The sequence below is a fragment of the Antechinus flavipes genome, chromosome 1 (assembly GCF_016432865.1).
Source record: "Antechinus flavipes isolate AdamAnt ecotype Samford, QLD, Australia chromosome 1, AdamAnt_v2, whole genome shotgun sequence".
In the NCBI taxonomy this organism is placed as follows: Eukaryota; Metazoa; Chordata; class Mammalia; order Dasyuromorphia; family Dasyuridae; genus Antechinus; species Antechinus flavipes.
The window spans coordinates 263,468,685-263,492,560 of record NC_067398.1 but is presented as its reverse complement, the minus strand read 5'-3'; the positions used below and the strand labels follow the sequence as shown (position 1 = coordinate 263,492,560).

Here is a 23,876-nt window from a genome sequence, read left to right as displayed (position 1 = left end):
CTCATCTATCACTAGGAAACCAAATGACTTGCCCATACTTGCCCATACAGAGTCAGTATGTGTTAAAGGCAGCCAAATTTTTCTGATTCTAAAATCAGCTCTTCATCCACTTCATTGTGCTGCCTAGTAGAGGGTTATGGTTTGAATATCTGATTCTCAAAGGAGGCTTCTCACAAATGAAATTAATTGGATCAAACAGAAATCATTAAGCATTTTCTACACTTATAATATGCCTACATGGGACCTCTGATACTATGAAATTGCTTCACTTAACTGTTTTTCATTTAAATTTTCCAAACAATGCATTCAATTAGATTCCATGTTTTCCCCTTCCTTAGCCTTGTTTCTTCTATAGAGTTCCTTGTAAGCCCCAATTCCATAAGGCTTTACTTTATATAAACAGAGCCTATCAGGAATATATTAATAGCCCAGCCAATAAGAAAAGGAAAATTCCTGAGTCTAGTCCTTTCAAGTAATTGAGATCAATGACTAACTAATGTGGAAATAAAAAACTAACACTGTATATACACACATGCAACCTTAGCTTCCCACCTCAGAGGTACTTACAATGCTAATAGTGAACAAGAAGATAGCATAAGAATACTTCTGGAAAAGATGTCAAAACCAGACCAAACCAATAAGATAAAGACCAGTCCTATAGGAGTTTTTGCAGGATTAGCTAAAGTGAGAATCTGAGCCTATTTTTCAAGCCTAAATGAAGTGAATCACAAATACAAAATGGCTTGTTTTAAATTTAGATTATTCGCCACTAAAAATAAATATTCCAGACAGATTGTATGATATCACTTTCCTGGATAGTTCTTGAATCTTACTATGTGTCACCCTGCACAGGAGAAAAGTACATGTGAGAGCCCAGTTTCCTAAATGTTATGCATTTCTAAATGATTTGGAAAACCTTTAACAGAGAAAATTCAACCCAAAAGACAGCTTGGGGTTTCTTTAAAAGAATAGAGGCCAGGGGCAGCTGGATAGAATGCCAGCCCTATAGTCAGGAGGACAAAAGTTCAAATTCCCCTCATTTCTAATTGATCTTATCTCTATGAAGAATCAAAATTGTACTTGGTATTCTGCTCTCGGTTTTCATCAACTTGGAATTGTATCAGCTGATCTTTCAAGGCTTGGGTCCGATTGCAGAGATTTTCATTTAATGCTAAAGCATCAAGGCAGAACAGGGCCAAAGGTACTGTGATGTGCATGGATGCAATTTCTCCTTTCAATTTCTTCATGTTGTCAATGAACTGTGGGAAAAAGGAAGCATTCCATGTCTTAGTGGGCCCTCCAGAAATACCATGCACAGTGCTGGCCATTTGGCAGGCACAACAAAAACACTTATTATTGCTAGATTATTTCAAGTTGGGTTCATTAAAATACTCAAGGTAAAGTAACCCTTCTTACCTCCACAAAATCATCAAGGTCATGAGGTTTTGAGAGAAAAGATGTGACATCTTCTTTTGCTGTACCATCCAACAAATTGTTGTATTTTTGATACACATCTAAATATCTTTCAAGTTGAAGAACAAAGAAATAAACATATAATCAACACATCTCAAAGTCAGCAGTGATTAACTCCCAATCAAGACCATCTTCTCTCTAAAAAGGAAGGGAAGAAGGAAAAAAAGGAAGGGAGGAAGGAAGGAAAGGAGGAAGGGAGGAAGGAAGGCAGGAGGGAGGAAGGGAGAGAGGAAGGAAAGAGGAAAGAAGGGAGGGAGGAAGGAAGGAAGGAAGGAAGGAAAGAAGGAAGGAAGGAAAAGACCAAGAAACACCAACAAATAGACTATTCTTTCATAAGTAGAATTGATGGGTCCAAAGTAGATTATAGGATTCAAGATAAAGCCAACTCACTTTTTGGGGCCTACTTGGTTTTTTTCAAAAACCTCTTCTGTTTGCTTCACAAAATCTGAAACTAACATTTCATCTGGGCAGACAGTCCCAAGAGTCAGATTATTTCCTTGGAGCTCTGGAAAAAGGTTTACTTCTACCTAAAGAACATAAATGGGATTGTTTTCACAAAGAAAGGGAAGTAGTCCTCACTTTGAAATGTTATTGCCTGTAATGCACAGATCCACCAAGTATGAGCTTTGAATTTTTTTAAAAAATCATTTTACATCTTTTGAAAGTGGCCAGACTACTTCCTTGAAGGAAATCGTCTCTAAAGAAAATTAGGCCAAATCCAGTAGTTAACTGTGAATAGAGGGAAAGGGAAGAAGAGAACAAGCATGTTACAAATATTATCTAAGTTGATCTTTACAATAACCTTGCAGGGTAGGTACTAATATTTTTCTCATTCTATAATTGAGGAAACTGAAGCAGGCAGAGATTAATTGGCTCCCCTGAGGCCCAAGGCTAGAAAGTATCTGAGGTTGTAGGTGGGAGGCAACAATTTAACATCCTAGAAAATGGAAGATATGTTCTAGGAAAATGTTTGTAACCTAAAAGAATGAAATTACTTCATATGGGATGATGTTAAAAGACAAGGTCAAAGATCATATTAGAACTTAATTATGTATATGTCAATCATATTAACTAATATTGTTTCAGAGTATTTAAAACAACTAGATAGTATACGGCTGAAATATTGCTATGATGTAGGAAATGATGAGTTAGGGGATTTAGAAAAATATGGAAGGACTTGGACTTTAGAAGGATTATGTCATCCACATTTAGAAAAATAGAAAACAAGTGTAATAAGTCTTACACAGATGTATATGAATGTATAGGTAATATACATCAATATGATTATAAATTTTTTATGTATATTTATGCATATATGTGTATATGTGTGTGTGTATACATAAATATTTCTACTCTTAACTGTAGTCTACTTGGGGAGAGGAAGGAAAGGGGGAGGAAAAACTAAGTAAAAAGTACACAGCAGAGAACAAAAGAAAACCTACAACAAAGCAAAGATGGATAGTTCTGAATATAATGTGTAGTATTTATTGTATATACTTTCTTGAAATGGAAATTTATTGTTTCATATTTTAAGTCCTCTCTTATGTTTCTCTGTGCATATGACAATGTTTTTTTTTTCTATTTTGTATTTGTTTTTTAAAAAACATAACTTAATTCTGCCGATTATATCAGGCTTTCCCTTATTTTAGGAAACATTGTTTGACCTGGGAATAATCTGAACTTTAAAAGAAGAAGGCCACTATATTTGTGCTATAGTAGAAAAACATTATTAAATCTTTTCTGATTTAATGGGAAAATAACATTCCTATGTGCTGATCTGAGAACCAAATTTAGCAAAATTGTGAATGATAAATACCTGCATGGGTTGTTTACAAGGAAGGAATAACTTATCTTGGACCACATTAACCCAAAAAAATTCACTCAATAGACATTTATTAAAAGCCTACTTTGCAGATTAGATAAGGATAAATAAAATGAAGTCCTTAGTCCCTTCCCTTGAAAATTTTATAGTCTAGTATTGAAGATAATTACACAAATAATCACAATATAAATTAGAATGTGATAAAATGTGGCAAAAGTTCAAATAAGTTACTATGAGAGATGCAAGGAGGGAAAAATCACTTTGAACTTTGCTTAGAGTGAGAATTAACCAAACTCACTCTCTAGGAGAGTTAATACTCAAGTTTCTAGTTTGCCCAGAAAAAAAAAAAAAAAAAAAAAAAACAGTTTGTGAAAGAAGTAGTATAGGCTAAGAGTAGCTTAGAGACAGATCAGAGGGATTTGAATGTCAGGAAGAGGAATTTGTATTTCATTGGGAAATAGAAATGTCTTCAAAGAAGTGAAACAATAGGTACTTAATATCTGATCAGTATGTAAAAGAGAGAAGAGAAAGAGAGGAGAAGTTTCTAGAAGTTAAATTTCTACTTAAGATTTTTCCACAGGGGAAGCAGAGCCAAGATGGAAGAGTAAAGACAGAAACCTGCCCAATTTCTCCCACAAACTACTCCAAATTCCTTTAAATAAAGACTCTACACAAATTGTAGAGTATCAGAACACCCCAAAAGACAGAGTAGAACATTTTCCAGCCAAAGACAATTTATAAAGCCAGCAGAAAAGGCCTGTGTGGGAGCCCAGCCTATTGCCCCAGTACAGGCTGCTCCAGTGCACCCTTGGCCCCAGCCACAGCCCCAGGACCAGCAAAGCAGGACTCTGTTGCTTTACTATGCTAGACCTTACAGCTACAGTGAAGCAGGATACTTCAGGAAAGAAAAGAGTGCTTGTGCTTAAGTCCCTAGAAGGATCTCTGAAAACAGCTGCACAAAACCCCTAAAGCTTGGAACAATGTACCCTCCATCCTGGAAACAGAGCCCTACTTTAACAAAGAATTAAAAGCCAAGTAATAGACTAGGAAATTGAGCAAATTAAAAAAAAAAAAAAAAAGGATTCTGACCTAGAAAGTTACTATATTAATAAAGGAAGATCAAAACAGACTCAGAGGAAGCTAACAAAGTCAAAGTTCTACATCCAAAGCCTCCAAGAAAAATAAGAATTGGACTCAGGCTATGGAAAAACTCAAAAGGATTTTTGAAAATCAAGTAAGAGATAGAGGAAGATGTAGGAAAAGAATCGAAAGTGGTACAAAAGGAAATACAAAAAGCTAATGAGTTGAAGAATGCCTTAAAAAGCAAGACTGGCCAAATGGGAAAGGAGATTCAAAAGCTCACTGAAGAAAATAATTCCTTAAAAATTAGAATTGAGCAAATGGAAGCTATGGGCTTTATAAGAAATTAAGATACAATAAAGTAAAACCAAAAAAAGTGGAAAAAAAAAGAAAAAATGTGAAATATCTCGTTGGAAAAACAATTACTTAGAAAATAGATCAAGGAGAGATCATTTAAAAATTATTTATCTATCTGAAAGTCATAATCAAAAAAGGAGCCTGGACATCATCTTTCAAGAAAAATTATCAAGAAAAATTGTCCTGATATTCTAGAGCCAGAAAGATTGAAATAGAGATTGAAAAATAGAGATTGAAAGAATATACTGATTATTTCCTGAGATCCCCAAATGAAAACTCCCAGGAATATTATAGCCAAATTTTAGAACTTCTAGGTCAAGAAAATATTGCAAGCACCAAGAAACAGTTTTAAGTATTTGAGCCACTGTCAGGATAACACAAGATTTAGCAGCTTCTACATTAAAGAACAGGAGGGATTGGAATATGATATTCTGGAGATCAATGGCGTTAGCATTACATCCAAGAATCATCTACTCAGCAAAACTGAATGGGAAAAGTGGAAATTCAATGAAATAGAGGGTTTTCAAGCATTCATGTTGAAAAGACCAAAGCTGAATAGAAAATTTGATTTTCAAATACAGGACTCGGGAGAAGCATATGGAGGTAATCAGGAAAGCGATATAAAGAACTTCCTAAGGTTTATCTGTTTACATTCCTACAAGGAAGGATGATACTTGTAACTCATTAGAACTTTCTCATTATTATGGCATTGAGAAGGAGTATATATAGACAAAGGGCACAGAAATGAGTTGAATATGAAGGGATAATATCTTTTTAAATGGAATTAAGGGGTGAGAGGGGAACGTACAGAGAATGTACTGGGAGAAAGGGAAAAAGGAAATTGGAATGATATAAATAATCTGACATAAAAAGAGACCAGAAAAAGTTTTTAGAGTGGAGGGGAAGAGGGGGAGGAGAGGATAAGTGAGTAAACTTTACACTCATCAGAACTGGCTCAAAGAAGAAATAATATACACACTCAATATAGGCATAGAAATCTATTTATCCTGCAGGAAAGGAGGAGGGGAATAGGACAGGAGAAGGGGGAAGAGTGATTTTAAAAAAAGAGGGCATATTTAGTGAAGGAGAGGTCAGTAGCAAAACACTTTTGAGAACAGGCTGGGTGAAAGAAGAGAAAACAGAATAAATTGGGGGTGGGGGGGGAATACAATTAACAATAGTAAGTATAGAAGGAATTTTGAAGCAAGTTTCTCTAACAAGGTCTCATTTCTCAAACATAGAGGAAACTGAGTTAAATGTATAAAAAGTGAGAGCTATGCACCAATTGATAAATGACCAAAAAATATGATTTATGCCCCGAAGTTTATAAATTCATGCATATCCTCTGATCACTACTAGGCATAAGTCCAAATGAGACTTTTTTTTTTTAAAGGAAAAGGACACACACACACACACACACACACACAGAGCACAGCTCCCTTCTCAGGGCAAAAAAAAAAAAAAAAAAAAAAAAAAAGGAAATTAAGGGGATGTCCATCAATTGGGAAGGGCTGAATAAATGAATAAATTGTGCTATGTGTTTATGATGGAATGTTATTGTTCTATGGAAAATAATAAACAGGATACTCTCAGAAAAAATTTGCAAAGTTCTCCATGAACTCTAGTAAAGTGAAATGTGTTGTATACAAAATAATAGCAATTATGGTATGATCAGATATAAATAACTTTGCTATTCTCAGCTGTACATTGATCCACAACTATTCTGAAGGATTTGTGATGAAAATTAAGACTTGGGTCCTGGCTAACCTCTTAGAGAAAATAGAATGAACATATTACCCTGGAATTGGAGAAAGCTAAGTACTGAGTTATAATTTGAAGGAGACAAAATCTGGATTTTCTCCTCTGCTACTTCTATAAGATATTTGGGAAACTGGATTGACTCCTTCCTTAGTGATTCCAAGTTTATTTTCCTCTTGGGGAAATAATACTGGGAAACTACTCTTTCCTAATAGTAATACTATAAAGCTGGAGACCTTCACTCTTTGGCTTCCCAGATTTTTCTACCTCCTGTCTAATGGCTCTCTCAAAATGCTTCCATTCCTGTGATCCTCTGCTCTGAGTAGTAAGTACCTGGCCAGGTCCATCATTTCCAGAGATGATGAGACCAACTCATGTTCACTTTTTGCCAAGATCTACTCTTGACTCTCTGGATTTTTTTCCCCACTCCTTGCCTCTATACTTCCCCTCTTCTATTTTTAGTTCCATTTTATGTGTTGTCTTCCTTTAGAGTAGGGAGTATCTTTTTTGTTCTATGTCTGGAGTTTAGCAGTCTCTAGTATACATTAAGTGTTTAACAAATTTTCTATATAATCTCTATATGTCTGTTTGTCTGTTTAGTTCCCTGAGGTAGAAGATGGGACTCTTCAGAAAGAGAAAAGGAATTTTGTTAACTTTTTATGGATTACTATGAGTTCTAAGATAGTTTGTATTTTCAGTGCAATAAAATAAAAATTGTCCTAAATCTGAGATACATTGTTATCTTGAGTGCTTGCATTCGACCTGGGGGCCTTTTACTAATATAAAGGAAATATAGACATGAATATATTCTGAGTTCCCCAGAGAAAATTCTTGATGGAAGCAAAAGAAGCCAAAGAAATATGATTTGAAAGGCAGCCCTCCGAGATTGAACCTGGTGCATGAAAGTCTGGAGATCAGATTCTAGGACATAGGTTAAATAAAAATGAAAATGGCAATGTTTGATAAATGCATAGACCCCTTAAGATAACTTTAAAATCAACCCAGAAATCTGTGGGTTGGAATTGGATTATGCTTTGGCAGAAATCTGTTAATTATAGAACAACTCTAGCTGAACAAACTATCACCATATTGAAAAAGAGAAAACCACATAAAGTGACTGAAAGACTCCTAAAAAAAAAATAAAACCTCATTTGGTTGCCAATAAAGGTCAAACAGGTTATTTGCAATGGCAGCTTGCCACTTTGATTTCCACCAATAAGTAATGCAGAACTCAGAATATTGTTTCTAAGCAAGAATGGAGAGAAAAGGGAATTTTGCAATGATGTGCAATGAGTATATTATGTTTGTGTTTATTTTAGTGCCTGGTAACTGCTGTCAATGAACAAAATACAAGCTGTCCTCCCTTTTAGTAAAATAGGCAAAAAGTTGGTGGAGTATCTCCTTACCCTCCATGTTATTGAAAAGAAAGCAGTACTTCTTAAAAGATTTGAAATACTTTGAAGGAAAGACAAAAAAAGAAGGAATTTTAAAAGACAGAAAGATATTCTAAAGGTTAAATATTGACCTAATTTTCAAAAAAAGGAAAAAGAACTTTAGATTATAGATCAGAAAGCTTCACTTCAATTTCTGACCAAAAAAACGAAAACTGGAATATATTATGAAAGGGATGGCTTGTGAGCATTTAGAAAAGGAAATGGTGATCACTAATAGCAATCTAGCTCCATAAGAACATTTCATGCCTGAGTAATGCTCTTCTCATTTTTGACAGGATTACTAAACTTGTATGTCAAGGGAATGCCATGAACATAACGTCTCTAAATGCCAGAAAAGCATTTGACAAAGTATTTCATGATATCTCTTTGGACAAAAAGGAAAGAGTTGTGTTAGTTTGGTGAATTAAGAACTGGTTGTATGACTGACCTAAAGTGGAGTCATTTAATAGTCCACTGTCAATCTGGAAGTTTGTAGTGGAGTGCTCTAACAATTTATTTTTGATATTATGGTGTTCAAAAATTTTTAAAATTAATAGACTAAAGGCACAAATGAAATTCTTATTATATTTGCAGATGACACAAAGTAGAAAGGATTAACACATATTAAGGATGTAGAATCAGTATTCAAAAAAAAACCTTCAAAAAGCTAGACCTTTGGACAAATCTAACAAGATTTACATTTTAACAAAATTTAATAAGCTTTTTGAACTTGAGTCCAAAAAATAAGCTTCCCAAGTACAGTATAAGAGTTGTTACTAGATAAAACTTTATATGAACTCTGTGTATATGTGTGTGCATGTGTATGTGAGTATTTCTGTTGGAATCCTTACAAATTGTTAAGTCATTAGAGTTGATAGAGACAATAATTATCTAATTTAGCATGGTTCAGTATGATTGAGCTGATCTTACAAGGAGATGTTATGGGCCAGAAGAAACAAGGTACTAAGTGGAACTGAGAAACAATGCTTGTGTTCACACCTTTAGAGAGCTCATATAAGCAAGAAGCTCTTAGGGCCAGAGAGCACTCTGGGAGGAAACGCATAATCCCACTCTCAGATCCCACAATCCCACTCTTGGAGAAGGAGCATAAATAGAGCTTCAGTGAGCCAGTCAAGTGAGTTCAGCTGAAAAGATTGAGAGGGGAGCGTCAAGTCAGTTCAGCAGAAGCCCTCTCTCAGAGGCAAGACAGATTCATTACATCTTCCACCTTTATGCTGGCTGGAGGCTGAAGAAAGCAGAGGCAGAAGCAAAGGACAAAGCTGCAAGAGCTCTTAGAACCAAGGAGAGAGTGAGGCTTCTAAGAAAACTAACCATGCTATATTGAAGGACACAATAAAAGATTTGAACTTTTAGCACCTGGCTGCTTTTGGGTGATTATTACTTTCAACTGAAATTAAGGCTGCCTCCAGAAAACCTCCCCAAGAAACCTGCTCGCTCCCAGAGGAACCATTATATTATTATATTAAAGAAGAGAACATCACAATTTCAGTGATGTCACATCCGGGTTTTGTTTTGGTCCCTCTTCTCTGTTCTTTCTAAACTTTTCTTTGATGATCAACTCCCATGGGTTCAATTAAGAATTTCAGGCAGATTACGTCTAAATCTATATTAAGCCCTCATTTCTCTCTTGAGGTCCAACATTTAGACTTAAACTCAATGTGTTAATAGGTATCTCAGATTTAATATGTCTGAAACAAAATTCATTATTCTTGAACCCACTCCTTTTCCTATCTTTTCTATTTCTGTTGAGAGCTTTACCATTCTAGTCATTTAGGTTCACAACTTTGGAGTCAATCTCCACTTTTTAATCTCCCTTATTCTCTTTATCCAATCCAATCAGTCAATTCTATCTCCATGACAACTCTTGCTTCTATCACCTTTTTTCTATTCAAATAGTTAACATTTTAGTTTAGGTTCTCCTTACTTTTTTTCCTGAATTATTACTACAGTAGACTTCTTTAAAAAAAAAAAATGGGGGAGAAAGGTGAAAGGAAGGGGAGAAATTTGGAACACAAGGTTTTGCAGGGGTCAATGTTAAAAAAATTATCCATGCATATGTTTGTTAAAAAAAAAAAAGCTTTAATAAGAATAATACCCAAAAATAAATAAATAAATAAAGCCCCAAAATATTTATTTTATTTTTTAATTAACAAACATTTGTTTTCTTTTTCTCCTCCTCTCTTCCTACCACTGGGCGGGGAGAGGGGAAGAAAGTTGAAAAAAAAATTTAAGGAAATATACATAGTCAATTGAAACAAATTTCTATGTCCAAAAAGTGACTCATTATGCATCTCAAGTCTATATCCTTTCTGCCTGAAGATGAGTAGATGCTTCTTCATCAATTCCCTGAAATTATAATCAGTCAATATTATAATAGTCTTCTAATTGGTTTCCTTATCTTCAGCCTATTCTCTCTCCAAATCATCTTTTACACAGATGACCACTTGATTACTATAGTCTATGTCTGATTGTCATTTTCCTGCTTAAGAAATTTCAATGGTTCCTTAGGATAAAATAGAAAATCTTTTGTATGGAATTTAAAACCCTTCCCAATTCATCTCTAAATTATTTTTCTACACTGACTTCATCAAGAAGGAAGAAGTTCAATGAGAAACTATTGTAAGTAACTACTTCTACCTTAGAGCTACACAAAAACTAAACTAAGATAAACTAAAGATAAAGATAAGAAGTAAAGTTAAAGATAAACTAAAAAGCCCAGAGTAATAGGAAAGGGAGCTACTCAAAAAGTCATAGAATCAGTCCAGTAGCCTAACAAGATGACCAGAGATAAATAGAGATGCTTATAGTCAAATTAGTAAATAATGAATTTTATTTGAGCCATGTTGAATTTGTTATGCTCGTATGGGATATCTAGGTTGAAATATTCAGTGCTGCTTCTTTCAGGAGGCAGGAAAAGTGTGGGGCCTTCAAGAGAAAGCCTGGCGGGTGAGGCAGTGTCAAAATTCTTTTAGGGGAGGATGTAGGAGAATCAAGATGCCCTTGGGAGCATCAGTGACCTATCAATGCAGCAGGGCGGTGTTCAGATCAAGATAACCCAGCTGTAGGATGATTTCAAAAAGGCTTGGAGAGACTTACATGAACTGATGCTGAGTGAAATGAGCAGGACCAGAAGATCATTATAATACTTCAACAACAATACTATATGATGATCAATTCTGATGAATGTGGCCCTCTTCAACAATGGGATGAACCAAATAAATTCCAATAGAGCAGTAATGATTTGAACCAGCTACACCCAGCGAAAGAACTCTAGGAAGTGACTATGAACCACTACATAGAATTCCCAATCCCTCTATTTTTGTTTGCCTGCATTTTTGATTTCCTTCACAGGCTAATTGTACACTATTTCAAAGTCCGATTCTTTTTGTACAGCAAAATAACTGTATGGACACGTATATATATATTGCATTTAACTTATACTCTAACATATTTAACATGTATTGGTCAACCTGCCATCTGGGGTAGGGAATGGGGGGAAGAAGGGGAAAAGTTGGAACAAAAAGTTTTGCAATTGTCAATGCTGAAAAATTACCCATGCATATATCTTGTAAATAAAAAGATATATATAGATATAGATATAGATATAGATAAAGATATAGATATAGATATAGATATAGATATAGATATAGATATAGATATAGATATAGATATAGATATAAATAACCCAGCCATCTAGGAACAAAAGTCCCTAACACTCTGTCCTGAGATGCCATAGAGGAATTCGAAAACTTAGCACTCTGAACTTTAAGGATCCAGGGGGACCTGATCTCCAGAGGTATAATTCAGTGTAGAAATCCATGTGATCTAGGGTGAGACTAAGCAGAATTGGCTACTTAATCTAAAGGTTGGAATGGAATTCAGTCCTAGAACAAAGCCCTTATTCAAGAACTAAAGCTGGGGAGATGAGTAAACAAAAGAAACAATGGCTAGTGAAAAAAAATTATTTTAGATTTAGAGATGCTTCAAAATCCATTATAAAAGAGGACTGCAACTCCCTAATTACTGTAAGCAGAGACGTGGGGAGAAAATGGATCTTTTAAAATAAGGATTATATTAATATCTAGAAAAACTGAAACAAACAAAAATGAAATAAATGTTCTGGAGAATGAATTGAAAGGAGAAGAAAAAGAGTAGAAGAAAAAGTAGTAAACTTTAACAAGTAATAGACTCCTTGAAAACTAGGATATAACAAATAGAAATCAGTGGCCACACAAAACAGCACAAAATATTAGAACAAAATCAAAGACTTAAGTTAAAGAAAATGTACATTATCTGACATTAAAAAAAAATCTGCCTTAAAAACAGGTCAAGGAATAATCTAAGAATTATTAGCTGTGGTGCTAATTTTTTGATAAAGGAAGAAGAAAAAAGTGACCTTTTAGACTTTTTAGATCCTTGATGTATTCAAAATGTATTAGGGGAAATAAATAATAAAAACAAAGTTTATAAGGATAGATAGGTTCTATTTTGGGGAACTTAAGGGGGGGGGACAAGAGAAGGAAAGGTAACAGGAATACATTTGTGTAGGAAGAAGGGGTAGGACTTGCTATTTTTTTTCATAATTGAGGCACATAAGATGATGTAGTATCCCATTCTCATCTAATAAACATGAAGAAAGAAGTCAAGGGAGTGGGTATCAGTAGAAACTTACTATTAGTCTCTGAAATAGACAAAACAGGATCACACACATAAATGATTTGATGCAACTCAACAGGAAAACAAGCAAAGATAAGTTTTTAAAGAGAAAGGAAATAGGTGAAAGCTATACAAATTGCCTTATTCCAAAAGGAGGAAAGTGAGATTCAAAGGGAGAAGGAAAGGAGTAGAATCTAATGGAATTCCTATCTATTGGGGGTAAAATAAAAAGGAAAAGAAGAGAAGTAGAATCTAAAGAAATTAAGGAATTTAAAAGGGAAAAAAAAGGAGTAGTATCAAAGGGGGTTTCCATTTATTGAAAATGACTGAACAATGTGCTATATAAATGCAATGGAAAATTATTGCACTATTTGATAAATTGAGACAATTTTTAAAACTCCTGGGTTATTATTGGCTAATGTAGAATGAATAATGAAGCATAGGAATGTATAATGAAAAACTAGGAAAAGAATTTAAATAAAAATAACAATAAAGAAAAACAACTTTCTAAGATTAAAGAGCTCTGATCAGTGGTATAACCAATGTCTCACTCCAGCGGACCTCTGATGGTACCCGTTCCTCACAGAGAAATGGGATCAAAGTGAAGAAAGAAATATCCTTTTTTTGGACCTGGCCTTTATATGGATTATTTTAAGTTGACTATGCTTATTAGTTATAATGGATTTTTCTTCTCTCATTTTATTAAGAAAAAATGAAGGAAGAGGGTAAAGGAGTTAGCAGTAATGATGGGTAACCCTTCCCTCTGAAAAAAAAGAGAACCATTGAAACATTTTTTAAAATGTATACAAGAGAATAGAAGGAAGGACAGAAGGAAGTACAGACAACTGTGGGGAATTTATTATCTACTTTTTCAAAAGAAGCAAGTATTATGAAATGGAGATTCATGATTTCCTATATAATCTTTTTGTGTTCTGCTATGTATGAGATAATGGTTTTGTGGGTTTTATTTTTAAATTAAGTTCAAAATTAAAAAAAAAAACAAGCTTTTTACAAATCAAATGAATAAATGCCTTCTATCTTAGACATCATGACCCCAGCCCTTCCCTACTTATCAGAATGTCCGGTGCCTCCCCCATTCTGTCATTGCTCTTCTTGATCCCAACTTATCAGAATGTCTGGTGCCTCCCTCCTCCTTGTCAGAACGGGATTGATAGTCCATTCCTACTCTCTGTGCTCTGGCTCCACCCCTGCCTCAGTCTACCCTGATGGTTTGGAGCCACGTGTGTGTGTGTGTGTGTGTGTGTGTGTGTGTGTGTGTGTGTGTGTACTTCATGGGAAACACACATTAGCTGCTGGACTTTTGAAGACTATACTCTCATTCAGTCCTGGGACCAAACCATGAATCAATTGAACCCAGTAAATCTCTCCCTTTCAAATACAATATTAAAAATTCTCTAATCTCTATCTTGCCTTAGTTTCTTTGGCATTACAATTAGAGTCTTTCGGTTCAGGAACATTTTCATTTTTTTCTTTTTATCTTCAGTACCTAATAAAATGTCTCTATGATAGGCAAGTAAAAGATGCTTATTGAATTGCATTGGACTAGGAGAAAAAAAGGTCAATTTAAATAGTCAAAAGAAGATAGGTCTGGATATGAAGACAGCCCTTTTTAGTCTGGAAAGACAAAAGCTGACAGGAGATTCAGTCAGAGTTGATCTATTTTGGGACACTGAGGGAGTAACATATTTGTTTACAAATTCCAATAATAAAAAGACACCTCTTGAAATGCAAAGGGATCATTTTAATGCAAATAAAAGCATAGGAATCCTCTGTGTCCTCATTGCACCTCACCAACCTACAAGAATAATCACCAAGATGATTTTAGGAGAGTGCCAGGAAATGAGCCTTTTACCAAGGTAAGAAAAAAACTGTTTTTTTTCCTCTCATGGTTTTTCCTATTTGTTCTGGTTTTTCTCTTCCGATATGATTCATAAAGCAATGCATATTAAAAATAAAGTCCCTTCTAGCTTTAGCTCCATAATCTACACATAATTTCTTTGTTTGTTTGTTTTGGGGTAGTTTTTTGGTGGAGCAATTGGGGAAGGTGACTTGCCTAAGGTCACACAGCTAGTAAATGTCAAGTGTCTTGAAGCTAGATTTGAACTCAGGTCTTCCTGACTCCAGGGCTAGTGCTCTAGCCACTGTACCACCTAGCTACCCCCACATTCTCTTAATTTAAGAGATTAGCATAAACCAAAGGTATGGGTTAGTTTAAGAAAGCCTTCAATTCATGAATAACATATCCATGAGAGAGGTTGTCTCTCAAAATATTTCTAGCTTCCTTTCTAATTTCCTTTAATCTCCCTTGAGCTTTAGAAGGTGACCTATACACTCCCATTAAATGTCCCTTGATGTTATTATCATGGATATTTTTAGGTTCTATTATGTTCCAAGTAGTCTTCTTTCACCTTGTTTTGTATATCTCCCCTCTCTATGAGTCACACTGTACCTTAGGAATATTTTCAGAGTGCTTAATAATTTCCATGAAGCACTTATAGATTATTTCCCAGCATTCATCAAAAGGTGGATCAAAGGTAATCATTGGTTCTTTCACTTCAAGTTTTAAGAGGATTACTTGAGGGATGAAGAAGTCCATCTCTTGATAAGGGTGTTCAAAATCATTCCCATCCTTATGGGAGAAAAAAAAAAAAGAATAACAATTAGAACGTGAAAAATCCTGGAACTAAAACTAAGGAGAACTCAATAAAAAGGTGATAGCCTCAGTTCAGGCAGGAAATTCACATTGGCATAGCAACTTATAAAGAATACTTGTGGCTAGTCTTAAGACACCATACAGTAAAAATTTTGCAAAAGATTTTTTGGAGACGAGAAGAAGATTGCCAATTATTCCTATATTCCATTTAATAAAAATATACTTATCCATGAACTATTATATTAAAATGTTCCTTATTTCTAAATGTGGCCATTGGAAAGTCCTTATGAAGTGGTCACATTTAGAGAAATCCCAATATCTGCCTCTCTGAGTCTCTTTAATAGGGACTTTCTGGTTGCCTCCTTTCTTTTCAGAATCACAGAGAGACAAAGAGAGGGAGAGGAAGAGAGAGAGAGAGAGAGAGAGAGAGAAAGAGAGAGAGACAAAGAGAGAGACAGAGAGAGAGAGAGAGAGTGTGTTTTGGGGCTCCTCTCTCATCAATTCAATTTCCCTGGACCTCAGTTTCTTAATCTGTAATATTATGGGCTTGGCATAGATGATCTACAGGTTGCTTCCCAGATTTAAAATTTTCTGATCCTGTGGTCATATAATTTGAAGGAATGTTCATTAAGTTTCACTATAAATTATTTTCTGGATGACTAAAGAATCCAGATCTGATGCTGTTGTTACAGAGAATCAAGGAATTTTAAAATTGAATGGTACTTTAAGATGTCTCTTGTCTAGTATCTTCATTTTTACAGAAGAAGACTTTGAGGTCCTGAGAAGGAATTAATTTGGTTAAGTTTACAGAATGTCAGACCAGATCTCCTGACTCCAGGATGCCGTCAGTTTTCTCTTCCCTACTTTGTGAATCAGATTTCAGAAGATGGGTTCATTTTCCCTCAAGGACCTTTTTTAGAATGAATTTCATGGAATTCATTCCTAACTTCAGGTGGGGTATACTGGTAAATATTAATGCTCAGGAGGATACCTTTTTAGTTTAATCTGCATTGTTAATGTTTTCTCCACTACTTTTGTAAATCAAAACAATCCACAATATAATCCAATCTTGATTTATAATGTTTGCAGATTTATGAAATATAAATGCTCACATGGAAAATTTACAATTGGTTCTTGAGCATCCAGGTGGAGCTGGCTCTAGCACCCCAATTCTTAGATCAATATGTCCCTTTTCAATTGGGGGAGGAGGGGTGGAAAGACAATTAGGATTAAGTAACTTGCCTATGATCATACAGTTAGTGTCTAAGGATGGAATATGAAATCAGGTCTTCCTGACTCCAGGCTTGGTGCTCTATCCCTTATATATCACCTAAATGCCCCAAGATGTCTATTTTAAAATGTCTTTTAAAAATCTTCAAAATAGCTATCTCAAACTCCAAATGAAAATGAGTGATCTTCAGAAAATAGCTTAAGTCCCTTGTAACTTGGCCTGTTTTATTTTTTTTCTCTTTTTCTCTTTTGTATCCAGAACAATGCTTTACTTTTATTAGTTGCTAAATAAAGACTTACTGATTGCTGGATTAATTCTTTGATTGATTTATATGGTTTTTAATTTAAATAATAATAGCTAACATTTATATACCACTTTAAAATTTGCACAGCATTGGGGCAGAGCCAAGATGGCAGAGAGTAGATATAGCTCTATTTGATCTCCCCCCAAGTTTCCCCTCAGAACAATAGCAGATTAAGCCTCTGAGCTGGTTTTGGAGTGATAGTGCCCACAAATATTTGGAGTACAAGAAACTTCCAGAAGGTCCTTTGGAAGAACTTCAGAAAATGTCTCTTTCAATCTGCTAGGAGGCAAACTGAAAGCCACTGAGCCCTGGAAGAATGGGGAACCTTGCCATGTCTACCCAGCCCTGGAAATCAGTCAGCAGCACTGGCCCTAGGGCAAATTAAAATAGTTGTCACCCCTTTGCCTTAAGAGCAGACCTCCACCTTTAAAAAAATGAGCAAAAAAGCAAAAAGAACTCTGATCATAAATAGCTTTTATAGAGAAAAAAACAAACAGACCTCAAATCTTGAGGACCTTAAAAGCAAATCAGCTCCAGATGAAGCCCCACAGGGTGACATGAGTTGGTCCCCATTTCACAATGCTCTCTTGGAAGAATTAAAAAGGGATCTTAAAACAGAGTTAGAAGAAAAATAGGGGAAAGAAATGAAATCTTTTCAAGAGAGTATGGAAAAGGAAAACAAGAAATTATTTGAAAAAAAACTTCTTAAAAATGGATTTGATGAAATGGAAAAAGCATATAACTTTATAAAATAAATATAAAAAAAAACAAATTAATTGAAAAGCAAAATCTGTGAAATGGAAAAATGCAATGAACAAAATATTTCATATAAAAATTCAATTAGCCAAATGCAAAAGATTAAAAAAAGCTAACTGAAGAAAATAATTCACTAAAAATTAGAATTGAATAGAAGTGAATGACTCAATAAGATTTCAAGAATCAGTCAAATAAAACTAAAAAAAAATGAAAAAAAAAAAAAACCGAAGGAAATGTAAAATACCTCAGTGCAAAAACCACTGACCTAGAAAAGAGATCTAGGTGACACAATCTAAGAATTATTGGACTTCCTGAAAACCATGATGAAGAAAAAAAAAAAAAAAAAGAACAGACACCATCTTTCAGGAAATCATCAAGGAAAACTCCCCAGAAATCCTAGAATCAGAGGGTAAAATAGCCATGGAAAGAATTCGCCAATCACCTTCTGAAAGAGACCCAAAAATGAAAACTCCAAGGTACATCATAGCTAAATTTCAGAATAATCAAATCAAGGAGAAAATATTGCAAACAACTAAAAAGGAAACAATTTAAATACTGAGGAGCCACAATCAGGATTACCTAGGACTTAACAGCTTCCACTTTAAAGGATCAAAGGGGGCATGGAGTCTGATATTCTGGCAAGCCAAGGAAGTTGGATTGCAGACAAGAATCAACTAATCCAGCAAAACCAAGTATTATCTTTCAGGAAAAAAGATGGACATTCAATGAAACAGATTAATTTCATCTATTTCTGATGAAAAGACTAGAGCTGAATAGAAAATTTGATCTTCAAATACAGAACTCAAGAGAAACATAAAAAAGATAAAAAGGAAAGAAAAATAACTTTCTTTTAAAAGTTAAAAAGCTTATATCCCCATACGGGGAGATGATATGTTTAACTCTTGAGATCTCTATCTCTATTTAGTTATATTTAGAGGATGCAGGTATAATTTGATTTTATTGTAATATTAAAAAGAAACTAGAGGAGGAAAGGTGATTCCATTGGAAGAAGAGGAAAATTGAATTAAAATAGGGTAAATTACATCTCATGAAGAGGCAAAAAAAGACCTATTACAATTAAGGGAAAGGGGGAGGGAGATGAGCATTGTGTGAATCTTACTCTCATCATAATTAGTTCAAAGAATATATCTGACACTTTTAGCTTCATAGAAAACTAATCTCAGCTTATAGGGAAGTAGGAAGCAAAGAGGGAAAGGAAGGGGGAGAGAAGCTAATAGATTTGCAAAGCATTTTACAAATATTCATTTGATTCTCACAACCACCCTAAGAGGTATGTTCATCTTGGAGTTGAGGAAATAGGCTGATAGTGACTAAGTGTCATGATTGTAGTCACAAGGTTAATGAGTATTTAAACAGAATTTGCACTCAGATCTTCCTGACTTCAAGTCCAGCACTGCACTACCTAGATGTTTCAAGGTCTAATTTAAAACTCAATATGCTCCACACATCTACTTATGATCAGAATTGATGAGTTACTATGTTGTAGATGTTTATTTTGCTTTATGTGATACTTCCTAAAAGGTTCTATGCATAAACTGGATAATTGCAAATGAAATCATTATTTTAAATGTAGTAGAAGTGCTTGCTATTTTAAAAATTCCTATTGTGAAGTGCTTTTAAAGTGAGTAATTCAGCCAATTCTGGGAAGATGGTGGAGTCATTCAGTAAATTTCAAGCTCTCCAGATTCCTCCAATAACAAAACAAATTTACGCCTTAGGGTGCACATAAGAAAGAAGAAAAATCAAGAAGACTTGGGGCAAAACTGGCATCCTCCTGGCACAATCCAATGAGATCTGAAGATCGATCCCACATTGGGATTAACTAATGTGAAGTGCAAACACCTTCAGCCTAGCTCAGCAGAAACACCTAAGTGGAAACTCTTGGGGCTAGTTGGGTTTAGATGGAGTCTCCGCTGGAACCACAGAGACTTTCACTCCCAGACTGTGTGCCAAGTTTGGGATCTGAGTCCAGGAAACTAGAGGGAACCTCCACTGATTAGGAGCCAGAGCCAGAGAGAGCCTGAATGAGAAGGAACTAGCACACCAGTAATTGCAGAAGCAGTGGGGCAGAATGCTGCTGACTCTGGGCAAATTGAAGGAGAATAAAGCTTTTGATTAAGGATTCCATGTCAAAGTAGAGAGCTAAAATGAAGACAGAGACACCATCCCCTTACTTAGAGGTGCTTACACTAATACTTCTCATTAAAAAAAAATGAGCATGCAAAGAAAAAAGAACCCAACCATAAAAAAGTTATTATGAGAACAGGGAAGACCAGGGTTCATCTTCAGAGGACACTGAGGTAAAAAAAAAAAAAAAAAAAAAAAAGCTGCTTCTACCGCAAAGAGTAATATTAAATGACTCCCTGCCCAGAGAGAATTTAAAGAACTACTCAAAAAAAAAAAATTTAAAAATCAGAGAGTCATTGAGGAAAATTAAAAAAAAATCCAAGAAAAAGAAGATTATGAAAAAAAAAGTTATCAACTAGAAAAGGAGATATAGAGTCTTAAAGATGAAAATAAGTCTTTAAAAATCAGACTTGGGCAAGGGCAAACCAGTGAAGTAATAGAAACCAAGAAATAACAAAACAATATAAAAAATGAAAAAATCAAACAATGTGAAACATGAGAAAAACAACAGATCTGAAGAACAAATCAGGGAGAGCAAACATAAAAATAATTGGATTACCTAAAAGCTGTGACAAAAATGTGATCTTGACACAATAATGCAAGACATAATCTGAGAAAAATTGTCCTGAAGTAAGAGAACATGAGGGGAAAGTAGAAATAGAAAAAATCCACCAACCACCACCCTCATAGAGATCCTTTGTGGAAAATACATAGAAATATTATTGCCAAATTTTGAAACCCCCGGATCAAGAAACAAGGAAAAAAATTCAAATATGCTGGGGCTACAATTAGAATTGCAGAGGATTTATCAGCAGCCACAATAAAAGACTATATAGGTCCTGAAATCATATCTACTGGCAATCAAAAGACCCAGGCCTCTGTCCAAAAATATCATATCCAGCAAAATTATAATATCCAATTTTAAAAATGGACATTCAATGAACTTGCAGATTTTCAGGAATTTCAATCAACCAAATAGTTAACTCAGTAGAAAATTTAACACATAAGAGCCAGTATCCAAGATTAATTTCAAGGAACTTAACATGGACAAATTGTTTGGTTTTTTTACATGGAAATGTATAACATATCTTTAAAATTGATATCATCAATTGAGTAGCTCAAAAGAAATAGTTATACAAATGAAATGCAGATGAAAAAATAGACACAGAAGCTTTAGAGGATAGAGAAGGGCTCATACTTGCATCAGGAATGGGTAAAATAGACAACGCTACATATATACCTTGAAGTATATAGCTCCCTCCAAAATCTACTAAGAAATAAGGGGGAAGGAATGGGCAGAAGGGGAAGCATAGGATGGGGGGAAGAAAACAGGAGAGGGATCCATAGACGAGGAAAGATTAAGTAATAGCAAGGCAAGGTAAGGAGCAGAATTAAGTCAGAAGAATTAGCAGAAAGAAGAGATATATACAAACACTACAACAAGGATCAGGAGTCAAATTTATTGGGGAAAAAAAAGTACAGCTAGTAGTCATTGGTCTAAGCAACATCAAACTTAAAGATTTAATTGAGAGAGAAATCAGCCATACTATTATTGTTTTAGATTCATGATTACATATGGGTAAATGTGTGTGTGAGTATATGTAGATATGTAGGCATGTTGCTCTCTATATGTGTATATATAGATATAGATATATATGTGGGGGGGTTGTATGTATGTGGATGTATGATGTGCGTATGTACACATGTACATGTGTGTATATACATATATGCATGCATGCGTGTACACACATATGTATGTATGTATATGTGTGTGTGTATCTATTAGATATATCTGTGTTTAACTATAGCCTAATTGGGGAAAATGGGAGGAATGAAAGGGGGAAAAAATGAAGTAAAAAAGTATAAAGTAGACAACAAAACAACAACCTACAAGGAAGGAAAGAAAAGATGGACACTTGTGGATATAATTTCTTCTATTATTATATTTTTTTTCTTGAACTAGAAATTTATTGTTACATATTTTGAATCCTTCCTGATGTTCTGCTGGGTATATAACAACATTCTGTTTTGTTTTGTTTCCCTTTTCTAAAAAAATAAAATAAAATAAAACAAAAGTGAACAATTAATTTTAAAATTTGCCTTTTGTTTAGACCCAGATCTTCATATATTAGCTACATATAAAAGAAAACATATTTAAACAAGTTGAAGTGTGTGAATATAATAGAATTTTTTTTTAACAGAACAGAGGCCAGAGAGAGCTAACCTGGAACTCAAGAAGACCTAAGCTCACATACTGCCTCTAACACAAACTGGTTGTGTGGCCTGTGTCCTTGACATCTCTTTACCAAATAGTTAACTCAGTAGAAAATTTAACATTGTAAAAGAGTCGCTGATATGCCTTAGTGAAGTGAGTTTTCTGGAGTCAGACACATTAATGAAATCAGAGATCCAGAGTCTCCCACCAATTTATAAATATGTATGTGTATATATAAACAGAGGCGTGTATGCATATGTATATGTATGTACATAAACATGCATATATATGTTGCATATGAGGAATTCAGAAACACATAGGAAGATTTACAGGGACTCATGCAGAGCAAAGAAAGCAGAACCAAAAGAAAGAATTCCATGATGACTATTATAACAAAAATAAACATTTTACTAAAAGGCAGATTCATTGCAATTAGCAATCTTGGATCCTGAGGATGGAATACATTCTTCCTCTCAAGAGAGAAGTAGAGGGAGAGAGAAAGAGGAGGGTAATTATAGGTGCAAAATGCTGTTTACTCTGCCAAGCATAGTTGCTTTGTCAGACAGTTTTGATTAACAGTTTCTTTAAATATCTATTACAAGGGAGAATTTTGTGTGGGGTGGAACAACCCCCTATCCCAATCCAAAGGCACTGGCGAAAAAAAATTTTAAATACAAAAATTATACACCCATCATTGGATGATGTTCTTACTACTTTTGCCATATCCAAAAGATCAATTCATTGTCCATTTGTACCTTGTGGATCATAAAAAATTCAACAAGGTCCTTCAACGAATTAATGACCAACTCCCGAAGCTGCAGGGACATGAAGGAAGACACTGAAGCAAAATACTCCTCAATGTTTCGAGAGGAATCAAAGTCACTCTTGGGAGCAAAACGAAGCCAATGATGCTTCTGTAAGATAAAATGCTGGGCACACATGGGAATCCACCTGCAAGGACAAAAGGCAACCTGGGATCAGGTAGGTATTTGAGTTCTGGAGACCTTTCTCTCTCTTTGCTGACCTTTCTGCCAAGAAAGAAGGTAGAAGGGATCCTAGGAAATCAAGTAGAGTAGGTGGGCTCCTTTCCCACTAAAATAACCACATCAGTTAGTTATCTTAAAGTTTCTTCAAGACAAGTTTCTTCTTTTGCAGTGCCATCTCCTAATAGGAGACCTTTCCTCATTCCTTCAGTTGTTAATATTCTTTCCTTCTTGAATTAGAAGTTTAATTATTATTGCTATTATTAATGGTAGGTTCTGTGGAGAATAATGCAAATGCAGAAGATGTGAACACATTCTGAGTACCTGTAGGATCTTATAACATTATTGGAAAGGTGTATTTGCTTATTTGTGTACATGTTGCCTCTTACTAATAAAATGAATAAGTCTTTTAAAAGACAGACTCATTGTTTTCATCTTTATAATCCCTAGGCACACCTTGTGTAAACCTATGTTAGGCAATGGGCCTCAGATTTTACTAGCATAGGGAATTCCCAGGTAAGAGAATTCTAACTACCAATCTAGATTATCATCTTAGAGAAATGCTGGAATAAAGGTAGCAAATATGCTGCTTGCACCTGCATTTGCAACCTGCAATGCTCCCAAGTGCAAAGATGCCAGATTAAAATGTAATTGATAAATATTTAATAAAATAAAATTTTAAAATTAGAAATAGATAATACTAATATGTAGTTTTCTAAGTTAATATTAGTCTACAGTGATCTGCTTTACAGCCAGTTTTCTATCCATCTCATCATGCTGTCTCTCTTATGCATAACCCCACACATGAGAAATATTTTTGAAAAAAATTTTCTGACCAACTTTACCCATTTCCCCTTTCCCAAGAAAGTAAATGAGATAAAAGCAACAAAAAGATATTTTTGCTATGGTATCACCCATGTGGTCGGGAATATTTGATAAAGTACATTGAAAAAGAAATGTGAATT

The 23,876-nt window shown here is 34.7% G+C and overlaps 1 protein-coding gene across 1 annotated transcript in view; it reads right to left on the bottom strand.

The window, feature by feature from the left end:
- Positions 1-23,876, bottom strand: part of DNAH3 (dynein axonemal heavy chain 3) — a 211,538-nt gene that overhangs the window by 167,682 nt on the left and 19,980 nt on the right. The window contains exons 10-14 of the mRNA XM_052001473.1: positions 22,684-22,879; positions 15,071-15,250; positions 1,864-2,000; positions 1,417-1,522; positions 1,081-1,259 (exon numbers count right to left, since the gene is read on the bottom strand). Of these exons, the coding sequence (XP_051857433.1) occupies positions 1,081-1,259; positions 1,417-1,522; positions 1,864-2,000; positions 15,071-15,250; positions 22,684-22,879 (798 nt within the window). The remainder of the gene's footprint in view (positions 1-1,080; positions 1,260-1,416; positions 1,523-1,863; positions 2,001-15,070; positions 15,251-22,683; positions 22,880-23,876) is intronic.